The sequence below is a fragment of the Pelobates fuscus genome, chromosome 5, assembly GCF_036172605.1.
Source record: "Pelobates fuscus isolate aPelFus1 chromosome 5, aPelFus1.pri, whole genome shotgun sequence".
NCBI lineage: Eukaryota > Metazoa > Chordata > Amphibia > Anura > Pelobatidae > Pelobates > Pelobates fuscus.
The window spans coordinates 153757774-153781134 of NC_086321.1; the positions used below are offsets into that span (position 1 = coordinate 153757774).

Here is a 23361-nt window from a genome sequence, read left to right on the forward strand (position 1 = left end):
AAGGGTTGATACAAAATTCAGCACTGCGGTAACAGGTGCTGTAAAGGGATCGTAGTCCCTCTACATACCAGCAATTCCAGGTATTCGATGCGGATATGTAGCTTCATCTGCTAACTGGTGCCCATGAGTCTGATAGTAAATCTCTAGTCGCTTGCGATAGCCCCGGGACAGACCAGGCTCCCTGGAAAGACTCCAGGTCACTAATTACAGACGTTCTTGTAGAATTAGTGGGTGAGGTTCCCCTTACAGGTTCATTAGAAGGAGTGGAAACCATGGTAAGAGTAGTGGGTGATCCTGAGCTAGTGCCAACAGGTCCGGGAACCATGCTTGAGTCTTCCATAATGGTATGATCAGTATCATCGAAGTCCTGGATACTCAGAGACAAAGTAGAACCCTTGCCAACATCGAGAATGGTGGGGACGCATATACTCCTATCGGGGGCCATGCTTGTAGAAACGCATTCACTGCTTTGCACTGGGGATCTAGGAGTCAGCTGTAGTACATCGGCAGTTGAGAGTTTGTCCGTGACGCGAAGAGATCTATGGGTAGTGATCCTCTGATCGCTCTCACTATGGCGAATACCAATGCGTCTAGGCGCCAGTCACTGCTGTCTCGTCAGTGGTGAGAGAACCAATCTGCACTGAGGTTGTTGATCCCCAGTAGATATTCCGCTTTGATTGTAATGTTGCGGGGAAGACAGAAATGGTATATGACCCTCGTTGCCTCCGTCAGGGTCTGAGACCGGGCTCCGCCCAAGTGGTTTATGTATTGGACTGCTGATATATTGTCCATGCGTAGGAGTATGCAACAATTGGACATGTCCTTGGCCAGACTGCGGATCAAAAAACAGCCCGTAATCAGTTCCAGTCAGTTGATGTGGAGGAGCTTCTCCTCCTCCGAACATGGGCCTCCTGTGGAAGCTTGTGTGCAGTGGGCTCCCCAGCCCCAGAGGCTGGCGTCCGGTTCCAAGACGAAATCCGGGGTTGGTCCGAATATGGCCCTGCCGTTCCAGTCTTCCATGTGAAGGAGCCACCAGCTAAGTTCCGTCCGTACCTTTGCGGGAATTGGTGCCCAGTGGCAAGGAGGCGAAGGGGGATGGTGTCTTTCCGGAGTACACGTCGTATCTCCTTTCGAATCGCAGCTATCTTCATAGTGGGGAGTCGTAAGACACATGTTCTTGAGTCTATTTCGAATCCGAGGAATTGAACCACTCGGGATGGAGATAGTGCCAACTTTTCTCTGTTCACTATGAAGCCCAAAGATTCCAGAAATCGCACTGTAAACCTTGTTTAAGATTGTAGTCTGTGCTTTCGCAAAATATCAACATGTCGTCCAGATAGATGAGCCAGCAGATTCCCTTTGCCCTCAGATGCACCATGACTGGCTTCAGAAGCTTCATGAAGCACCACAGGGCCGAACTGAGTCTGAACGGTAGACCTGTGAACTGGCATGGCCGATCTTCCCAAGTGAATCGTAGGAATGGTCGACTCATGTGCTATGAGGACGGACAGGTAAGCGTCCTTCAAGTCCAAGTGCGCGAACCAGTCGTATTTGAGAAGCAGATCTCGTAGGAGGTGGATACCTTCTATCTTGTCGGTACGTTACGAAACCATTGAGTTGGTGTAGGTTGATGATGGGTCAGTAGTCGCCCATCTTCTTTTTGACCACGAAGATATTGCTGAAAAAACCCGTATCGTCCGGAGTGAATTCCACCGCTCCTTTGTTGAATAGAGCTCAAATCTCTTCGTCTGTGAGCGTTTTGTGGTCTTTCGACGCCTGATGAGGCCTAATTGCAGTATTTTGGGGTCCATTTTTAGCAGTGCCGGCTTGCGTCTTTCTGCGCACATGGCCATGTTCTTGTTGCCCAGCATGCATGTGGCCCATTTAATCCATTGCCTCACGTCATGGGCATCCAGGGGAATGCCTTGGGTGAGAGCCAGGTTGGCGAAGTATAAAATCTTTGCCAGAGGACCGAGCATATCCAGAAGCTTATCCTGTGAGGCTTTTAGTACTTTCTCTATGCCTTTACGTAGGTCCCGGCCCGAACGTGACATATACATCACCACTGTGGTGTCAAACTCCGGGGTATGGGCATTCAGCCTGGAGCCGGGCACGTACTTCCTTCTCCTTGGATTTCCTCAACCAGAAGTGGATAAACTGTGCCAGGTGTTCTGGCAATCCCCACCCAGACGATCTTGGGTGTCGTATCGTGCAGGGGTAAAACATGGGCGTGCCCTGCATGTCGAGGAAGGCACCGTCCTCCAGTATATCTGATGATTTGTGAGAGCCCCTTCTATCAAAATGACCGTCTCAAGCTGTTTCTTGGACGTAGTCCATGTCTTCCAGTGGCCAGTCGTCCTCCTCTGATGGAGATTCCTCTGCCTTCCATTCGTCAATAATCTCGAGGGAGGGGGGAGGTATTGAGTCCTCGTCCTCCAAGGATGGGATATAAAGGGGAGAAGGGTCCTGGCGTTCTGCTTGGCGGCTGCGTTTGAGTGGGGCCTTGCCCCTCAATTTAAGAGGGCCCTTGGTGGTGCCCTTCCAGTGCCTCTTGGACGCTGAGGTGTCTATTTTGGAGTTGTTGCGGTGTCAATACCCGCCATGTCGGGAGAGTTGTGCACCAGCATCTTGGTGATAGCTTTCTCTACTGAGGCTGCCACCGCCACATTTATCATCGACTGGAAGTCTGGAGAGGGTGGTTGAGGTGAGTCGCTAATTGTGGTTAATTGAATCTTCCCGTCAGTGGAAGACAGAACAGGTTCAGGTGCAGAAGTACAGGTGTTGTTACACAGTGGACCTTCACATACAACTGGCGGTCACCCAGTGTTGTCCGTCAATCAGAACCACTTGGTTTAGGCAATGGTAGTAGGTGGTCTGTGGAGGGGGTCACCCTCTATAAGACTGGGATGAGCGATCAATTGGAATCGGGTTTGAGCCCATGTAAGGTGAGTCGCAGGAAGCCTCTTTATCGACCAACGGATTCACCCTTGTATGTCTCTGTGAGCTCTCCCTCCTGTATCCGGTAAGGAGGTGAACTGATCACCCCAGTTGTAACATGGAGGTGCTGTATTAAATATAAAGGTATGACCTGTGGTCTGCGTATGGCAAAGTGTGTAGAGCCTTGGTAGGGTGTGGGGGGTCGCCCCAGCCGTAAGGGGGGTCACCCCTATAGTATGCTGGCCTCTGAAGGGTCTGTGCAAGTCTCGCTTGGGGGTCACCCAGCATAGGGGGGTCACCCCTGTTATTGCAGTGGTAGTAACACTGATATATGCCTCTGTTTGAATGTGGGGGTCACCCGGTGGAGAGGGGGATCACCCCAGGTTAGATACATGTTTGGAGTGTATAATGTAAATTGGCCAGTTGATCCAGAGCATTGCCAAAACAGAAATCAGATCTGGCATTAATAGCCTAGTCAGTACCTCAGTACACATATCACCGTTGTAAAACAGTTAATTGCCATAAAATAGGTGTTAGAGTGAAAGAAAAGACAGGCCAGATCATGGGAATCAAAATCTGGTTGTAAAAATGGCCGACGTGAATCTTGCAGGACCGCGAGATCCAAGATGGCTGCCGTACGCACGCAACTTTATCCGGCGCTGCCTGCAATCGCGGTCCACCGGTATGATAAAACAGATCCCCACATTCCCTCCCATCCCCAGTACCCTGTCTGCTAGCCCCAGACCCTGTCAAAATCGGCACAGTCGTGGCGAAAAAGCTACGATGGTGTTACAATAAGGAGTGACAGGAAGGTAAAGGGAAGGGACAGCAGAGTGTGAAAATATTTCAAGACAATTAACAATAAGACAGTTGGAGCAGAGGGGAATGAAGTAAGAATAATAAGAGTAAACATAAGAATAAATACTGCAGTACAATCCAACTACATAAACATAGTCAGTGATCTGAGAACAAAATACTCTGACCTGTGCCTGGCTGGAGCAGCAAAGAAAGAGAAGGTGATATGCCTGTCTGAGCTTTATATAGATATGATGCTTGTTTCTGATTGGTTTAAAAGTTTATTGATTGACTTGTGCTGCTGGAGGCATAAGTAAAGAAAGTTATGCAAAATAGGAAGCCTCCTGTCATGTAATAAAATTACCAGATTTTACTAATTACATGACGTAAAGTCATGATTTTATAAAGGACACGGAGGCGAATATTATGCTTATCTCTTTCTTTATTATACCTCAGCAGCAAAGAGAAGGTATAAGATATTCATAGAAAAAAACTCAATAAGAACAGGTTCTCAAAGGGTTAACATAACATTCCACCCTTAACCAATAGGAACAGTCCTCTTGTCCATAACCACCCATGTGACCTTTCCTCTCCCTCTTTCTTTGGTCATGCCGAAGCTGGATCATCATAACTTGAGAAGAACGATTTGGAAACTTTATCCCTTGTAACGAACTCTTCTATGCAACTGGACTGTAGAAGTTATCCGTTTGAACTGTGCTGACAACTGGTCATCTGAAGGTTTCGATATTAGATCTTCAAGCTGAAATGGGATAGAGAAAAGAGGTGGTAAAATATGGTCTCGCAACTGTTTGCCACATTGGTATTGTTTAACTCTATGTATTCGTTATCTGCACAGATTAACTTGTCTGTAGTATGTGCTATGTTATTTAATAAAACTTATGGTACATAATCGACTCGTATTTCGACAAACTCAACCTTACCTGCAATGTCAGGATCTATCGGGTGGGCATACAATTCTGTCTTACAATTGTTGAAATGACATACTTACCGGGTGGGCGAATATTCGCCTCCGTGTCCTTTATAAAATCATGACTTTACGTCATGTAATTAGTAAAATCTGGTAATTTTATTAAAGGACACGGAGGCTCATATTATGCTAGTTCAAAGCTGTGCAATGACCGTCGATGATATGTGGTCTGTAGGGTGAAAATAGTAATCCTTAAAGGTGGACTCACGGGACCAATCCGCTGTCCGCAATAGGTCTTCCAACCTGCATCCCAAAGTGAACGCTTTGGACGCCATAGCTCCCCTGGTGGAGTGTGCGCCATATATGGACGTGTCTATATTAGCGGTGGTCATTATCCACTTCACCCATCGGGCTATTGTTACCGAGGATACTGGTTGGTGTGGCGTGTTGATGGCCAAAAACAGCTCGTGGTGTCTCGGATTTCTAAATGCCTGTGTCCGTTTTTGTATTCCTTCAGGCAGGCTATTGGACATAGGTTTACGTTATGAGGGAATGCAGGGTATGATATTGATGAAATTGTTGTTTTGGTACGTCTGGATATGTTGAATGTTACTCCCGTTGGGGTGAACGAGCGTGCATCAACGTCTAGTGCCCGAACATCCGAAACTCGTTTGCATGAGATCAGGCAGAAGAGCATGGCCAGTTTTGCTGATAGTTGTTTCAGTGTGAGAGAAGAGTTCTGTGGCCATCTTTCTAATAAGTTTAAGACTAGGTTCACGTCCCACACTGATGTGTATCGTGGTTGTGGGGGTCTGGAAAATCGAACCCCACGTAGGAGTCTGCATACCAGAAGGTGTTTGCCCGCTGGGGATCCTTCCCAGCCTTTGTGTCCAGCGGAGATCGCTGATCTGTAAACGTTGATCGTCCGATACGCCAGGCCTTGGTCGTATAGGAGTGTGAGGAAACGTAACATATAGTTCACAGAGGCACATACGGGATCCACTTGTTGTTCCATGCACCAACCACTCCAGGCGTTCCAGGCCGTCTTGTAGGATCTCCGTGTTCCTGGAGCCCAGGCTCCCGCCAGTAGTTCGAGAGTCGTCTGTGGAACATCTGGTATGACCCAGGGTCCCCTGAGAGGAGCCACGCTAGCAATTTGAGTTGACCCTGCATCACCAGTGGATGTGGATTCCCTTCGGGATCTGAAATGAGGTGTAGATGCTCTGGTAGCAATCTGGGCACATCTATGGACATCTCCATGAGTGAAGGGAACCAAGGCTGTGTTGTCCAGAATGGTGTTATGAGGACCATGGACGACCGCGAGCGGTCGAGGTGTACCAATGTTCGTGCCAGTAGAGCGAATGGGGGGAAAGCGTATAGTCTTCCGACCGGCCATGGGTGTAGGAATGCATCCGTAGCTATTGCTTCTGGGTCCGGTCTCCAACTGAAGAATTTCGGAAGTTGAGTATTCAATCTCGACGCGAACAGGTCCATGTACATCGGGCCCCATAATGTCTGAAGTTTTAAGAACGTTGCGCGGTTCAGGTGCCAGTCGCTGGCATCCCGTAGGTATCTGGAGTTCCAGTCTGCTACGGTGTTCGAAAGTCCCGGAATGTATTCGGCTTGAACCGATATGTTGCGTTCCAAGCAAAATTGCCAGAAGTCTGTGGCTAAGTCTGCCAGGATTTTGGACCTGGTGCCGCCGAGGCGGTTGATGTATTGGACTGCTGATATGTTGTCCATCCGCAGAATGATGGAGCAGTGCGTTTTGGGGCCCAGGAGGCTCTTCAGCGCGAAGGAGCCTGCCATAAGTTCCAGGCTGTTGATGTGTAGTGCCTTTTCCGGTTGGGACCATCTTCCTCCTGTGGAGATAGGACCACAACGCGCTCCCCAGCCCCGCGTGCTGGCATTGGATTCTATTATGCAATCTGGGGTGGTGCCGAAGATTGCTCTGCCATTCCATGCTTCCATGTGCTGGAGCCACCACCTGAGCTCCTCTTTGGCTGTGCGATCGAGTGGCACGGAGTCTGAATAGGAGTGACCCGATTGTAGTTGTGCTGTTTTCAGTCTCTGCAGGGCTCTGTAATGTAGGGGGCCCGGGAAGATTGCCTGTATGGAGGCTGAAAGGAGTCCGATTATTCTGGCTAGTTGTCTCACGGTGAGCGTTGGACGAGCCAGTGTCCTGCGGATCTCCTTCTTGATAGTCTTGATCTTTGAAGGTGGTAGGCTTAGGGTCCCCTGGACTGCCTCTATAGTGAATCCTAGGAATTCCATGGACTGGGAGGGGATTAAAACTGATTTCTCCCAGTTGATTAGGAATCCCAGGTTGTGAAGGAGGGATAGTGCCCAGGATAGATGTTGTTGAAGTATAAGGGCATCTTGCGCCATGATCAGCATATCGTCCAGATATATGATCATGCGCACCCCTCTGCTGCGCAGCAGTGCCACTACCGGTTTTAGCAGTTTCGTAAAGCACCATGGTGCTGACGAGAGGCCAAATGGTAGGCAGCGGAACCTCCATGTCTGATGGTTCCATATAAACTGGAGGAGGTGGTGACACTCCTCTGCGATGGGGATGGTGAGGTAGGCATCTTGGAGGTCCAGTTTGACCATCCAATCCCCCAGCCGGAGAAGATCTCGTAGGCAATGGATCCCTTCCATTTTGAAGTGGTGGTATCGTACGAATGTATTGAGAGGGCGTAGGTTGATCACCGGCCTCACGCCGCCGCCCTTTTTGGGAACCAAGAACAGGTTGCTCAGGAAGCCTGGGGAGTGAGGCGCGACCTGGTAGATCGCGCCCTTCTCCGTCAGTGTATCGATTTCCTTCGATACTAGTTCCCTGTCTTGGGGGGCAAACACCATCCGCCTTGGTAGAGTGTATTGTATCGGGTTTTGCACAAACTCTATGTGGTACCCTAGTACTGTGTTGAGGACCCAGGCATCGGACGTGAGTCTTTGCCATGCCTCGAAAAATTGGGATAATCTGCCTCCCACATGTGTTATACCAGAATAAGGTAGGGGAAGAGTACTTACCATAAGGCCGTCGGCCGTATGTGGCACCTCTGTGTCCTCTGGACTGCCATGATCTGCCCCTGACAGGAAAGAAGGTAGGATTCCTGGCTTCTGTCTGTGGGAACCTGGATGTAGTGGAGCCTCGGTAGCCCCGGTAGGAGCCCCGTGAAGAGCGGCTGGACAGACGGCCCCGATGTCTGCCAGCCCCCCCAAAAACCTTTGGGGAGAACACTCGTTTGAGATTTGTTTGCGCCTTGTCCAGGGCTGTAAATGTACTCACATAGGTACCCAACTCTTTCACAAAATTGTCTCCAAAAAGGAGGCCTTTTGCCTGTGTGCCAGGCTCAGTTATGGCCATGTTGACCAGTTTCGGGTCGATCTTCATGAGGATCGCCTTACGTCTCTCTGTGCTTAGAGCAGCGTTGGAATTGCCGATGAGGCAAATAGAGCGCTGTGCCCATTCTCGAATAGCCAGGAGGTCTACAGGTGTGTCACCTGAAAGTGCCGCTTCGACCATGTCGAAGATTTTTGCGCTGGGGCCCAAGGAGTCAAGCACCTTGTCCTGGCAGTGGCGCAGCGAATAATCCAAACCCTTTTTGGCCTTCCAGCCAGTTTTGCCCAGGAATTGGGCGATTTTTGGGTCCACTTCTGGTGTGGCACAGGCCATATCAGGGACCGTCGGGCGTGGGCATTCTGCCCTTAGTTTGTTCCTGGTATGTTTATCCAGGGGTTTCCTAATCCTGGCCGCAATATACTGGGCCACATGGTCAGCCGGAAACCATTCGGTAGACCTAGGGTGTTGTAGGTCGTCCGGGTTAAAGAGGGGCTCGCCCTGAGGGTCCAGGATGATGGAGTCATCCTTAGCCGCCTTGCCCGTGATAGTAGGGTTTGCTGCCAGGCTGCGCTCCGGAGAGGAGTTCTCCGATTCAAAAGAGTCTATGTCTTCAGACTCGTTCAGTACCTCCTCCAGTTCCGAATCAGAGTCGGATGTCTCAGTTTGGGCCTTAGCCCGTTTCCATTTCCTCACCGTTTTTGCCCGGTGGGAGGCTCGTTTACGTGGGGGCCCCACGTCCTCATTAGTGACAGGGCGCAACCTGTCCGTCATATGTGTTTTGGAGGTTTGTCTGCCCACGTGGTGGGTCTTTTCAGTGGCCTTGCGACCGGTAAGGGAAGCAGGCTTGTCATCTTGGGCCTTGGGGTGGAGGCCGCCAGGGTTGGTATTAGACGCCATGATGGCGTTACTAATGGATAGTGTCAGGTTGTCTGACATCGCCCCTATAGCCGTGTAAATGGCCTGTGTGACCGATTTGGTCATGGTCGCGTCCAGGAGCGTATGGAACTCCTCCGAGTTCAGTCGCTCCATGGAGGCCGCGTCTTCTCTCTGTGGAGAGAGTGGGCGCGTGGCAGGGGACACCTGGAGCTTGGTGTTCTTGCTGGCAGTAGTAGGAGTGCCAGTCTCCTGGGTTCTGGGGTTTAGCATGCTAGATAAATAGGCTGAAGTGAGTGAGAGAAATTTGTGTAATATTCGGTTTGCCGAAGCAACTGAATAACTACAGAAGTATGTGAAACTATTGTGAATGTACACTGATAATGTGGTTGGCTGGGAGTAATAGGACAAGGCCCAAGCAAAAGACTGTTAGCTTACCGAGTGTTCCCTCCGGAATGGCCGCAAGGGAGCACTGGTAAGCTGCAAGTCCCAGCCAGCAGCCAATCCGCGTATTGCCGCCCGCCCCTCAGATCACAGAGGGTGTCGGGAAAAAGGCGGGAAAATCCTGTCAGCCGTTAGAGGTAATGGCTGTCGCTCTGTGCGGCTGCCAGTGCGCGTGCGCAAGCGTTTACCGGCCGCGAAACCCTCGCGCCGGGGAAAACGGTCGCGGGAAGCGCTCAGGGGGAAGGATGGGATATGGAACGGGTAATAAACTACCCGGAGCAGGGAGGGAGGGTTGGGTTTACCGCCGGAGGCGGTAAACTGCTGAGTGAGGAAAAACCCCAAAGCGTGTGGACACGCTGGGTAAAGGGGTATACCTAATGAGGGAAACTGTGGAAAAAATACATAAACAGTACATAAATTCAAGCAAATACTCAATAAAATTCCTCTGACTAGAGAGAAGAAAATTAGGTGTTACTTAGCTGAGGCAGCAGCAAAGAAAGAGGAAGAGGAAAGGTCACATGGGTGGTTATGGACAAGAGGACTGTTCCTATTGGTTAAGGGTGGAATGTTATGTTAACCCTTTGAGAACCTGTTCTTATTGAGTTTTTTTCTATGAATATCTTATACCTTCTCTTTGCTGCTGAGGTATAATAAAGAAAGAGATAAGCATAATATGAGCCTCCGTGTCCTTTAATAAAATCAAAGTTTGACATTTAAAGCCATCATTTTGCTCTCTACAATATAAGACAAGGTTGGACAGTGGCCAAAACTATAAAATATGTTTGTCACTAGGATGATATTTTTTCAATGAGGGTGTTGGCACAAGATCTATGCAGCAATCTCTGATTTTCCCCACTAGGTGGCATAGTTGCCTGACAGCATCTGTCTTTCTCTTTCGCTTAGTCTTTGGAGACGTGTCCATTCAGTGGCTTATGATTTATTAGTAATAATATTCCATCTGTTTCTCTGTGACATGGGTGACAAAGGGGCACTGGGAAAAATGCCAGAATTGGCAGTGGTGCACGCTTGCCTGAGTGCTTTGAAAACTAATAAAGCATATATTTGTACATATAAATTCGCTCTTTACTTTTAATCTTATTGGACAAAAGCAATCTTCACTTCCTTGGCCTAGTTGTCAATTACTGCCACCGCAACAGATTCTTGCATTACACGTATTGCAGTTATATCTGGGGCTCAGGAGGTTTAATGCCACACAAATGTACTTGAGATTGGATCATGGCTAACAAAAATCTTTATCAAAATCTCCCAAACATCAGTAATGTGAAACAAAATTACCTGCCTTGCCTGACATAATGGATGATCTCACAGTTAAATATATCTTGTTCCCTGTACTACAAACTGTCCAGCCATTTCATAGCGTGAGGTAGTGCTTACTTTATATTTATGTACTCTAAGGTCAGTCACTATTAAAACAATTATACAACAAAGTACTAGGAAACTGCTTGGAGTTGATGGGACTATACATTCCAAATGCCTATGCTGGACACCAGATCCTAGTACAGGATCAGTAATGGATCATGACAAGTGAACAATTTATTATATTAAATTGGAAATATTCAAGGATGGCCTTTCGCTTACGGATGCCTCCATCTAGTGTCCAGTCGCCTATTATTATTTATTGTCACCATTTAATGTATATAGATGTAAAAGCCACTACTGTCAATCTCTCAATCATTATGAATGCATCTCTGTGTAATATAATTGTGTAAATATCAATGTGTGTTTTCTGTAATTGCTCCTGTGTCTGCACAACTGTACATATGTCTGTGTACTGTGTGTTGTTTTTGCATTGTCTGAATATGTGTATGTTGATGTTCATATGTGTGTGCAATGCAAGTGCAAAATTAGGGCATGAGCTCCCATGACTAATTTAAAGTGCAGTTGTGAAGAGCAGTGGCTATGATTTTCAGCCAGCCTTAAAGGCGTGCTGTAGGCACTGTAACTGCTTCATCTCATCGAAGTATCTGCTGGCACCGACCTTCCGTTCACCGAACAAGTCCTCAGTAACCCATTCTATCTGTTCTGTTTGGAACACAGATGTTCCTTTTTCAAGCTGTTTTTATAAATAGGGAGCTACTGATTCACATAGATCACCAGCTGACAGCTCTAAGCCAGTCTACTGTGGCCGGTGACTTCTTCAGTCTTCCATTCTGAAGATTTTGACAAAGCAGTTGTGCAGTGGGCATAGATAATTGGTGGTAATCCAACAACATAGTTTCAATGGCCAGCCTTGGCAATGTTGTTACTAGGTTGTGTGCAAAATGTGCCTTTTCTTTTATGTCTGTAATATGACTCAACTCTGCTCTAACAGATGGGCAAATATTCTTCATTCTTCTCTATTTAAGAGAAGTTTGTGTAGCCCAAACTTAATTTAGAAAATTACATATATTAGTATATGCTGTCTGACCACATAACTGTTTGACTATCTTTGCTACTGTTTCAAAGATCAGCAGGTTGGGATATTTACCCACAGCTTTAGGAAGCAGACACAAGCGTGCTGTTCTTAAATATATTTTGTTTTAGAATAGAACTCGTTGATTGTAAGTCAGGCTAGGTCTTATAAACATTGTCATTGGCTTCACTCAGCCCAAGGACCATAATTTGGACATCCATTTATCCATTTATGTTCTACAGGTCATGTTCAGTCATTGCAAACCATTGGTTTCCATTTAGTCTGTCTTACACCTTTATTACAGTTTCAGAAATATAGGTCCTTTGTATATGGCTTTCCTTGAAGTGATGCCTGGACTGTTTCCTCCACTAGATAGAGGTTCTAATTGACCTGAAAGAAAATATAATCAATAAAACACACAAAGAACCATTCAGAATCTTTATTTCTCTTTCGCCAGTAGAGTTTCAATCTGAAAATGTAGTGTCATCAAACTTCAAGCCTAAGGCAGCCTGCAAAACACTGTGAACACTGCAATTTAGCAGGAACACGGTGCACTGCAACTAGCTTGGGTCCTTGAAGAATTAAGCCCTTGGCAGAGGAATCATACATGGGTTTTAGGGGCAATGTGATTTCAGGAGGGCACTGTGTGGCTGGGATTACACATGAAGCTCGAGGGCTAGAATTTACATACCAAGTGGATGTGCTTTACACGGCCTCAACTTATTTACACACAGACTTCACACAGACATCCAGAATTAGCGACTGTTTTCCAGAAAAATAAAATACAAATTAGCTATCACTTGCTTCCTCAGGGTATTTCATTGAAAGTATTATGAGACAGTACCTTTCAGTGCCCTTAAACCCCAAACTTACTTTACGGCAATTCTTAAAGCAAAGTGTGATGGTATTGTTCATATTGCTCCATTGAAGGCCTCTGTAGTACCACACTGCTCCAGTTTAAAATAAAATTTTGGGAGGCCCACCTCACCTCAAAGTTTATCAAGTCAGAAAGTCTTTCTTTCTCAGTGTAAATAATCAGGAGCTGTAAGCCTCTTCCCCCCCGACCCCTTTTTTTTTTTTGCAAAATAAATAGCCAGTGTATTTTCCAGTGATATATTATTATTTTTTTTTGCATTTTCTTTTTTACAAATAAGAATACTTGAACACCTCATAAAAAGGTCCTGCTTTTTCTTTGTGCGAAAAACCATACAGGCTTGGCAGGAAAAACAAAACTAAACAAAACAAAAAGAAAAACCCAAAGTTCTCATTAATGGAAACAACCCATGTTACATTGGTGTAAACAAAATCTGCAGCAGGAGCCTACTCTTTACCGGTACTCTTCATATCTGATGGTGATGGATTGTTGAGAAACAGGCACCTTAAAGACAATCTTTTAGCAAGCATGGATGCTGTTAGGAAGGCTGGTAGGGTGCAGATAATTTGGGTTTACCTTTAAATTGCATAAAGAACTCTTGGGTCATGGAAACACTCATAGAGAGTGCCTATGGTTTTTAGTGACAGACTGTTGTTCAGTTGCAACAGTTGGCTGCAAAACAGGTCAACAACCTGAAAAATGGAGGCTGCGTTTGCTGTGGCGAAGTCTCTTTTATGTTTTCTGATAAGGTTTGGAATGTACTTGGAGATCGACCTATCCATTTACAAAATGTCTGTGTATGTATATGTATTATATATACACATATATATATATATATACTGTGAGTTCACCAATAAAGGTATTGCTATTTTAGCACTCTGAGATCAGCGTAGATAAAGAGATTTGGTATCTCCAAAGGGATACCTGGTTTGAAAGTGAGGATCATATTAGAAAATAATAAATGAATTTAAAATATATCAGCTGCTGAATGGCCTCTTTGGAAACGGAGTTTCTTACTATCAGTTTGGTTCTCATAGAAATAACCCATTATTGTTGCTATATGCGGAACAATTTAAGGAGAAAACACATTCAGCTTAAATGCATTTGATTGGTTTTGGCCTCATTCAACCTGTGGTTTTCTCCCTGTGCAAATACATTTCATTTTGCTAAAAAAAAAAAAAAAAAAAAAAAAAAAAAAGAATAAAATAAAATTAAAAATGATTTGCAGCTTTCTTAAAGTTACCACCACCCTCTTAGCCATGCCTTTTCTTTTCGCAAAATGTCTATTTGATTGGTAAGTACTCAGTGTAGCTAAACCAATGAGAGATCAGTGTGAGCTGAGCTGCTGACTAGATACTACCACACAATCAATCACTGTCCTCTTCTTAACTGCATAGTATTATTTAAAAAGGGGGGGAGAGAGGGGGGAACAGATAAGATGGCAGTGAGTGATTGTGGGCTGGAGTCATGTCGGCAACTTGACTAACACCAATCTCTCGTTGACTGGACACATACTCAGAGTACCTTTAATAAGGAAGTTACATTGTGAAAAGACAATGTGTGTTTAAACATCTAAACAGTTTTGAACGTGGAGAAAAAACACTATCACGTAGATGAGTCCAAAACCTATCAAATTGGTTGGTGTCTGGAGTGTCCTAATACAGAACAGTTTAAGAATTTACAGCAGAATACGTATAATTAGTATACCGGGATATTTGGAAAATGTCCCTTAAAGCACAGGTCAAACCTTATTTTGGCCTAAAGTGCCTTCTAAATACACAACATTCCTGTTTTAATAATCTGCTAGAGTTGCAATTGGACAATGGCTGGATAGCTAGATTGAACCCTGTAATCTTTAGTTATGGCACATAAAATAGGTGCCTCAGATAGTTGGAACTATCCTTTTTTTAATTTTATTTTTATAGTTTGTTCAATGCTAAGAAAGAGCTGATTGCAGGTCCCTCTGACAGAGCTCCAGCAAAAAATAGAGAGCCAGCATGGATCAACCTGGACAATCAGAAAAATCTCACCTCAAGTTAGAAGAAAATCTCCCATGGTTTAACAATCCAGACAGCAGTCAGACACAGACAGATCCACACACAAACACACACACTCACATATTCACACACATCTGACGCAGGGAGCAGAAAACATACAGCATCTTCTTGGTCAGACACCAATAATTTTACAGGCACCTTTTTCAACCTGCTGAAAATCAAGCTCAGTCTTCATTCCCTGTTAAAATGTACAGTTTGTGCAGGTAAGGAGGTGAGGGGTTCTGTTGGGGATCTCAGTGCTGTCTGTGTTTACTTTGAACCCTGGGCGCATGTGGTCTTAGGTTTAGAAAGACACCCATTCTCTGAAAATGCTCTGGGAGGAACTTAGCAGAGTCCAATATATTTGAGATTGTTTTGGATAATGACGTCTGTCACTGCGTCAAACACAAACTGAATGTTGCTGGTGTCCGTGGCGCAGGTGAAGTGTGAGTAAATCTCCTTGGTTTCCTTGTTGCGGTTCAAGTCTTCAAACTGGCGCTGAATGTAAACAGCTGCCTCCTCATATGTGTTTTGTCCCTTATAGTCTGGGAAACAAACAGTAAGTGGAATGCGTCGTATCTTCTCCGCTAGGAGGTCCTTCTTGTTGAGGAAAAGGATAAGTGAGGTGTTAATGAACCAATTGTTGTTGCAGATGGAATCGAAGAGACGAAGACTTTCTGCCATCCGGCTCTGTAAGAGAAAGAAGACAGTCTTAAGCAAAATGTCTGAACTGCATTCAGTAGACTAAGGCCATCTCCTCAGCTTAGGCAAAATAAATCAAAACGCTAATTAGGCAACCAATTATGTATTCCAGATATTAAATCAAATGAAATAACAGCATATTATTAGGAAAGGCTAAGAGTTGTGGGATAGATCCTTATTTATGTAATTACATGGTGAGATTGAGAACTGACTTATTCTGATTTATATGGTAACATGGCAAGGTGAACAGCTTGTTTTTACAGCTATATGTGTATAAATGCAATGGATTATACCTGACTTGTTCCGATGTATGTATGTGAATGCAGTGGATTAGACCTGACGCATTCTGATATATGTATGTGAATGCAGTGGGTTATACCTGTCGTATTGAGATATGCGTGTGAATGATACTTGATGACTGTGTTTGTTGATATATCTGTGCAATAATAGAAGCACACCAGACTTTTTATATTTGTGAGTGTTTGACAAACGCTCCTTGCCCTGGACGTTTGCCACAAACTCGTGGAGGAGTGTAGAAGCTGGCCTCCTGCCCACCGACTATTGGCTATATACAAAGACCCTATTTGGAAGTTAAATCTCCCCAACCGTCATTAGTAGCTTGCCCTGGGTGCCCCTGGTTCGGCACTTTCCCTTCATGCGGATGGAACCGAAAGCTGTCTCTCTGGCGGCCGTTCGCCTGAACCAAACCCACGAATAGTCCCAGCGGTAATTAGCCGCGACCGCTAAGCAACTAGTTTCAGCGTGAGGATTTTGTGGGTTTCCGGTCACGTCAGCAGGACTTAGCCACGAATGTTATGGCACGGTTTTCGGCATGAGGTGACCGTGCGGTTCCCCAACAACTTGGTTCGCAGTTTTGAACCACTTTGAAATTCACCAGGAGAGCGCTTTTTGGAGGGAAGGTGCCTGAGACTAAGGGGAACAAAGGCTACCTAAGAGCCAGGCAAAGCACCCCGTATTGCAGCCACAGGAGCTCCCTAAAGTTGACAAAAGCACCAAACGCTCTGGAACTGTTTTGGGCATAGGACACGGTGGTGTTTCCCCTACACTGCATGGATCTGAGCGCTATTTGGACAACTTGGGAGCTCAGATCAGGGCTATTTAAGGATGTAATATTCTATTATATATTTTTATGATGTTTTGGGGCATCTTTATGTTTTTTGCTAAGTCATTCTGACTCAGAAATTCATGGGCGTGTTGTGGGAGTGTTCTAGGCGTGTTGTAGGAGTGTTGTGGGAGTGTTCTGGGCGTTTTGCCTGTATCCCTGATGTGTATAAAAGCAGGCCATTTGGCCAGAATAAAATGATTCCTGTTGTACCCTTCATCAAGTTTAGGCTGAAGTTTGGGTAGCTCAGAGCATTAATCACTGCTTCACTTGGGATTTGGGAGAACTACAGTGGATATACTCAATCGGAGTATAGGGGATCCGTTACAGAGTGTAACTATTTTAGTGCTCCAGAACAATGTCATGGTTATTCTCTAAAGTGAGCACTATCAGGAAGTCAAAGTAAAATTTGAATACAAGGCAACATAGCCACTTTAGAAAGATTTTTCAAGTCAGCTCTGCTTCCAGTTTGACTATTTTAGTCTTAATTTTTAAATTCACTTTGGGTTGCTGACAATTCTCACTTCAGTAACTAACCCAGTAAATGTACAATATGTTAACAAAATGCCCTTCTGACAAATCTCTGAGGCATGACTGAATTTGGAAAGGTAAAAGTTGTTCAAGTTGTTTTATAAAAAATAATAACATGAAGATCATAGATTATGATGAGAGAGACCAGAGGAACCAAGGATTGTGCCTGAAACCTAAAGGGACACTATAATCACCAGAACAACTACAGCTTAATGTAGTTGTTCTGGTGAGTATAATCCTTGCCTTCAGGCATTTTCATGTAAACACTGCCTTTTCAGAGAAAAGGCAATGTATACATTGCCCCTAGGGACACCGTGGCCATGCCTTAGATGGCCACTGGAGGTGCTTCCTGGCTCAGGGCTGCACAGTAAGCAGCCCTGCTGTTCAGCGTCCCCACGCTCTGCATGGGGACGCTGAATTTCCCTCATACAGATGCATTGATTCGGCATTTGGCCCTGCACCCTCGCCGATTTTAGCCAATCCAATGCTTTCTTTTAAGGAACCACTAAATGCACCCAGCCATTTCATCTCAATGCACTGGCCCTTTACTTTAAACCTTGAAATGTACAACATTGCAGTTTTTGCTAACACCTCTAGTAGTTGTCTTCCTGACAGCCACTAGCGGCACTTTTACAGCAACAGCCAAGTGAAACTCAGTCATGTGTTCAATTGCTTTTCATAGGAATTCAATGCTTTCCCATGACAATTGATTGGACGCGCCGCTCCTCAATCACAATATACGCGATGCTCCTTAAGAGGAGCATTGGATTGGACATGGCAGTGGCAACGTGGCAGTGATGTATTCACAATGATGTTGTGAGAGGAGCGAGCAGCAGCACCACCAAGAGAGTCTCGGCACTAATAAAACTTTTTTTTTTCTTTTAATAGGAATTTGTACTTTGCCTAAGGTAGGCTTCTGAATCTAAATAGAGACTAGTGCACTGGGGAATATGTAGTCTTAACACTATAGTGCTCCTTTAAATGTATTTAAAGCATTGAAAGTGGTTACTATCAGCCAGCCACAGTGTACCTAGAAGGCACGCTTAACAGCAGCAGCAAAAGGAAGAAATTCAGCAGAGGGAATGGGAGGTGACTAGCTGTGGGTAATAAATGCATTACCAGGTTCTCTGATAAAGGCACCCTTTACACTCACAGTACACAGACGTCTGGCAAGACTTTCCTTAAAGGAAAGGGTAGCAGAGATTTGTTTACATCATCCCATGGGTCATGTTACGATATTTCAATTTCCCAATCTGGGACATAAATATGGCTGCATGGTTTCACTTGTAGGCAATATCTTTATCTCTGTGTGCAGCTGTTAATAAAATAAATAAATTCTGCATTAGGGAATCACTCTGCAGCATGATGATAAGGAGGGGGACTACTGGCCAGTTGGGCCTGGCAGAAAAACTAATTTTCTCTCCAAGGAGAATTAAAAAAGATATGTCCATCTTCCTTTCCTTCCAATTCGAAACTACCAGATTCAATGTGTCATTGGGTAGGAACAGATATGAGGGGGGATCAACTGTATGCCATGTGACATGCAAATAGCACCCCAACTACTAGCATAGGTTATGAACGACTTTCAGTATTCAATTGGCCCTGAACCACTAAAATAGATGATTTTTTTCCTATTTTTTTAATTAACCCTGAAGTATTATTACCATATTATTACGCAGCTAAACGAAGATAAAAGGTCCTGTTAAAAACATGTATTTTTGGCTGCTCTATTCACAACACTAGCAGGTTTATTTAATAAGCTGGGAATTGATGAGAATTAGCAATGGTTGATGCAGATTTTAGTGCAAAAGAACAGAATTTGAAAACGTTTCCTGCTCAGCTATTCTAGCCTAAATTATGGCAGTCTTACATTATTCACAGTGTATTAAATAAACACCTTAAAGGGAAACTCCAGTGCCAGGAAAACAATCCGTTTTCCTGGCACTGCAGGTCCCCTCTCCCTCCCACCTCCCAATCCCCGGTTGCTGAACGGGTGAAAACCCCTTCAGTCACTTACCAGAGGCAGCGACATGTCCCACGTCGCTGCTTCTTCCTCTGCCGCCGCTCCTCCTCTGCATTACATCGGCCGGTGGGCGAGACTGATCTTGCCCACTGGCCGTGGAGACCTAATGCGCATGCGCAGCAATTAAAAATGCTTTCATATGGGGAATTGAGCGACACTGGAGGTCCACACACAGCGTGAGGACGTCCAGTGACGCTCTAGCACAGGTTTTCTGTGCTATAGAGCAGGAAGTGCCCTCTAGTGGCTGTCTAGTAGGGTTAAGCGTAGTGGGAGTTGGCACCCAGACCACTATAATTGGCAGAAGTGGTCTGGGTGCCTGGAATGTCCTTTTAAAATAAAATAAACTTGCACTGGCTTATGGTAAATGTGAAAACATAAAGTTAAAGGGACACTCTAGGCACCTATGGGGAGCTCTAATGCGCATGCGCGGCCTTGCCGCACATGCACATTAGGTCTCCCCGGCCGGTGGGCGGGATCAGTCTCGCTCACCGGCCGACGTAATCACTGGGAGGAGCGGCGGCGAGCAGAAACCACTGCCGAGGGACATCGGCGGGGTCTCAGGTAGGTGAACTGAAGGGGTTTTCAACCCTTCAGCAACCGGGGATAGGGGGTGGGAGGGAGAGGGGACCTGCAGTGCCAGGAAAATGTATTGTTTTCCTGGCACTGGAGAATCCCTTTAAGTGATCTGACATACAAGGAATAGTCCATTAATCGTAGTTCCCTGCATGAAGATTCTTGGTAGCAGTGATTGGCTCATCGCTTAAAGGAATGTTCCAAACACCAGTTAAACGAACACTACAGCCCACTGTAGTGGTTATGGTGCCATGAGTGTCCTGGTGATTTCCCACCAAAAGTTATTGGACCATTTTAGTGTGGTGTGACAACTTACCTGGGTCCCATGAGCATCAGCAAGAGTAGCCAGATATCTCTATAGCTGAAGGAGCCCAACTGACAGTCAACCAATGTACGTGGCCCTGCAGGAGTCTACAAGCAGGGGCTAAGGCCATGGGTGCCCAACAATACCGACGTAAGCTGTGAAACTGTGCTAAAACATTTTAACTATTTACTGTGGAATGGCTCTAGGGCACTCCTGGCATCATAGTCTCTACATGTGTGCTGTATTGGTTATGGTGCTTGGAGTGTTCCTTTAAATTTGTAAAATTGCCAAAGCAAAATGTTTACTGCGACTTTTTTTTTTCCTTTTATAGCCGTTCTCAGACATCCACTGTACAGATCTTACCAATGCTTTGTGCATGTACATGTGCAATATTATGCTTAAATCTTTAGTAGTGTCACCAGGGACTTAAACATCACCCAATTGCTGCCTCTACAATCTGGTCCCATAGTTTGTCTACACTAACCAATCCTCTTCATTTCTATTTTGCCTTGTAAAACCATATCACATCTATTGAATGACACAGGAAGCTGTCAAGTACACCTCTATCGTATTAAAAAATACAGGAGGGCACTCTAAGCAGCTCACATGTAATGCTTTAAAGGAACTTAACGCACCATGCTCCAACCCAGAAGACTATGTTTCCAAAGGAGCACACAAGTGAGCAATATATAATAAAGTTTGAAACTACATTTTTATTAAGTCTATTTTAAAATATTAATCACAAAAAAAAAGTCAAATGAGTACGTAAAAGTCAATATTATTATGTCACACAATTCTGTCTAGTAGAAAAATCACTAGCATCAAAGATTGCACTTTAAAAAAAACTACATATATGTACAAGTGGAAGAACCTGTGTCAAATAAATTGACCTGTTTAATCCGTATGAAATTGAAAAAGTGCCTAAAATACCAAAAAACTACCCCCTACCCCAACATTTCACCAATAAGTGCCAGTTGGAAGTCAGAAAACATTAATGACAAGGTAATGCTGGATTGTAAGTTACTCCAGTATTTGAAAAGTCAGAGTTAAAGGGGCACTATAGGCACCCAAACCACTTCATCTTATTGAAGTGGTCTGGCTGCAGTGTCCATGTCCCCATTCAGAGAAGCTGCAATGTTTCCATTGTACGATTAAGACTGGTTGACAGATATACAGTTGTCTGCCTTACAATCTGTTGAAATCCCCCATAGGAAAGCAATGGATCAATGTTTTACTATGGGGTAGGCCTAATGCGCATGCAGTGCATTAGTTTCCTATGGATGTTGATGTCAGAGGATCTCGGCAGTGGAATCAGGTGAGTGTCTTCAAACTTTACGTCGGGGGTGGTGGTGGTGGTGGCAATCATTTTAGTGCATAGGGACGCTGTAGCGTTAGGAATACACCGTTGTAATCCGAAAGCTATAGTGTTTCTTTAATCAGATAAACACTGGTTACGTTTACTGTTTTGCTATATTTGTTACAATCTTTCATACTTCTATTCTCAGGAGAAAGTTGGGGCCAATGTAACGGCTGCAGGCCTTTTCATTATAAATGAATTCTCTTTTACTGATATATATTTTATTACACTAATAGCACCCCTACTGTTATCTAGGAATGTGTCGCTCTGACCACTAATTTATAGACGCCAATTAACCACTGTATCTAGCCTTCCTTCCTTTTCCTTCTACCTATTTTCAACCAATTATCATGTGTACTTTTATTATATTTAAATATTTCACATTTGTTGTTTAATATATGCTTATGCCATAAATATACTAGTTATGAAAGTAATTTCCGGAGTTACGCTGAAATAGTACATACTTACTGGTATGTATATTCAGGAAGACAATATGCACTGTGTGGACATGTGTGCAAGTTATGTATCACCCAGGCAAAGACTATCATTCTGTGACATCACTAGGCCACAGAAGAGAGTAAACACATTCTTTATTTTTCTGACAAGCAAGAACAGTGCAATACAAACCACTATCTTGTAACAATAGCCAGACATTAGAAAATGCTCCCGTCATTTTTTTTTTTTTTTCAAAAATAGACCATACAGGCACCGGAAACTACAAATTATAAGCCACTTGACCTGGAGCACCTGTATGCCCAGCTACACAATTATACTAAAGTTGCTTATGATAATACAAACATGAATAGAACAGATAATAGTTTTAAAAAAATAAATAAAGAAGGGAAGAAAGAGAGATGGGAAAGTTGGGGCACAACCGCAAGATGCAAAGATCATTCATCTCAACAAACGACCCTGACCTAGAAAAGTTGTCCCAAGTATATCCCCATGGTATCCTATAGATTGTAAGCTCATGGGCCATTTAGCCAAGCACTTCGTATAAAATAGCTCCAATGACTAGATATCAGCTTACGGGCAGTGCTCTCTCTACCTCTTGTATTTGTCTGTGTATATTGTACGTTTCTCCACTAATTGTATAGTGCTGCGGAATCTGTTGGCGCTTTATAAATAGCAGTAATAAATAAATAAAACCCCAATCTTTATGGATGGTTGTTGTAAACAATGGCGGTCAATGTATTAATTTAAACAATTATTGTCTATTTTGACTTCTATCTCGAAGCTTCCCCTTTAAGCTTTTTACAACGTAGCAGAGATATCGGCTGTTTAACGAACATAACAAAGAGTTCAAGATGTTGCCTTGGCCTCCAAATTCCCCCGGATCTCTATCTAAGTGAGCATCTTTGGGATGTGCTGGGAAACAAATCCAATTCGTGGAGGTCTAAAAGTCCAACTTGCAGGACTTAAAAGATATGCCGCTAATTTCTTGGTGCCAAATACCACAGGACATGTTCAGAGGTCGTGTGGAGTACATGCTTCAATGCATCAGCGCTGTTTTGGCAAAACGAGGGGAACTACACAATATTAGGCAGGTGGTTTAATGTAGACTATAGGTAAATATGATAAGTGTGGGCCGAAATCTGTACTGATAGCAAGTGCAGGAGAATGTTAGATGAAGAACACTTGCTAGACATTAAAAAATTTATATTTGAGTAAACAACCGATGCAATGGGGCGATCTTTAAAAAAAATAAAAATATGTGACGAAAGTAAAAAATTGCAATACTTCTGTATAAAATAATTATGATATATTATTTTATTTGCCCCAAGTATGATGTAAATTATGTATACAGCAGTTGTTTCACAGCACCAGTGTCCATATATAGGTTAAAGTCCAAAAAACAAATATTCATAACACTAAAGTATTTAAGGTTTCACTTACACTACAACTCTACACACTGTTCTACCCACCTGGACGCTTCTCCCCTTCATAGACATTTAACATTGACTTTAGAGTGTTCCTAGACTGCCCACTTTCCTGCTTCTTCAATCTTTGCCAAAACTGTTCTAAAAGCATCACATCTCCTCTCCCCCCCACACCAAAATAAAAAGCATCTCTATCAATGGACTAAATACATTTTATATGAA

The 23361-nt window shown here is 44.4% G+C and overlaps 2 protein-coding genes across 3 annotated transcripts in view; one reads left to right on the plus strand and one right to left on the minus strand.

The window, feature by feature from the left end:
* RSPH14 (radial spoke head 14 homolog) overlaps nucleotides 1-23361 on the plus strand; it is a 243814-nt gene that overhangs the window by 55852 nt on the left and 164601 nt on the right. The window lies entirely within an intron of this gene.
* GNAZ (G protein subunit alpha z) overlaps nucleotides 12161-23361 on the minus strand; it is a 150913-nt gene continuing 139712 nt past the window's right edge. Inside the window, exon 3 of the mRNA XM_063454528.1 lies at nucleotides 12161-15336. Coding sequence (XP_063310598.1) covers nucleotides 14992-15336 — 345 coding nt within the window. The 3' untranslated portion in view covers nucleotides 12161-14991. The remainder of the gene's footprint in view (nucleotides 15337-23361) is intronic.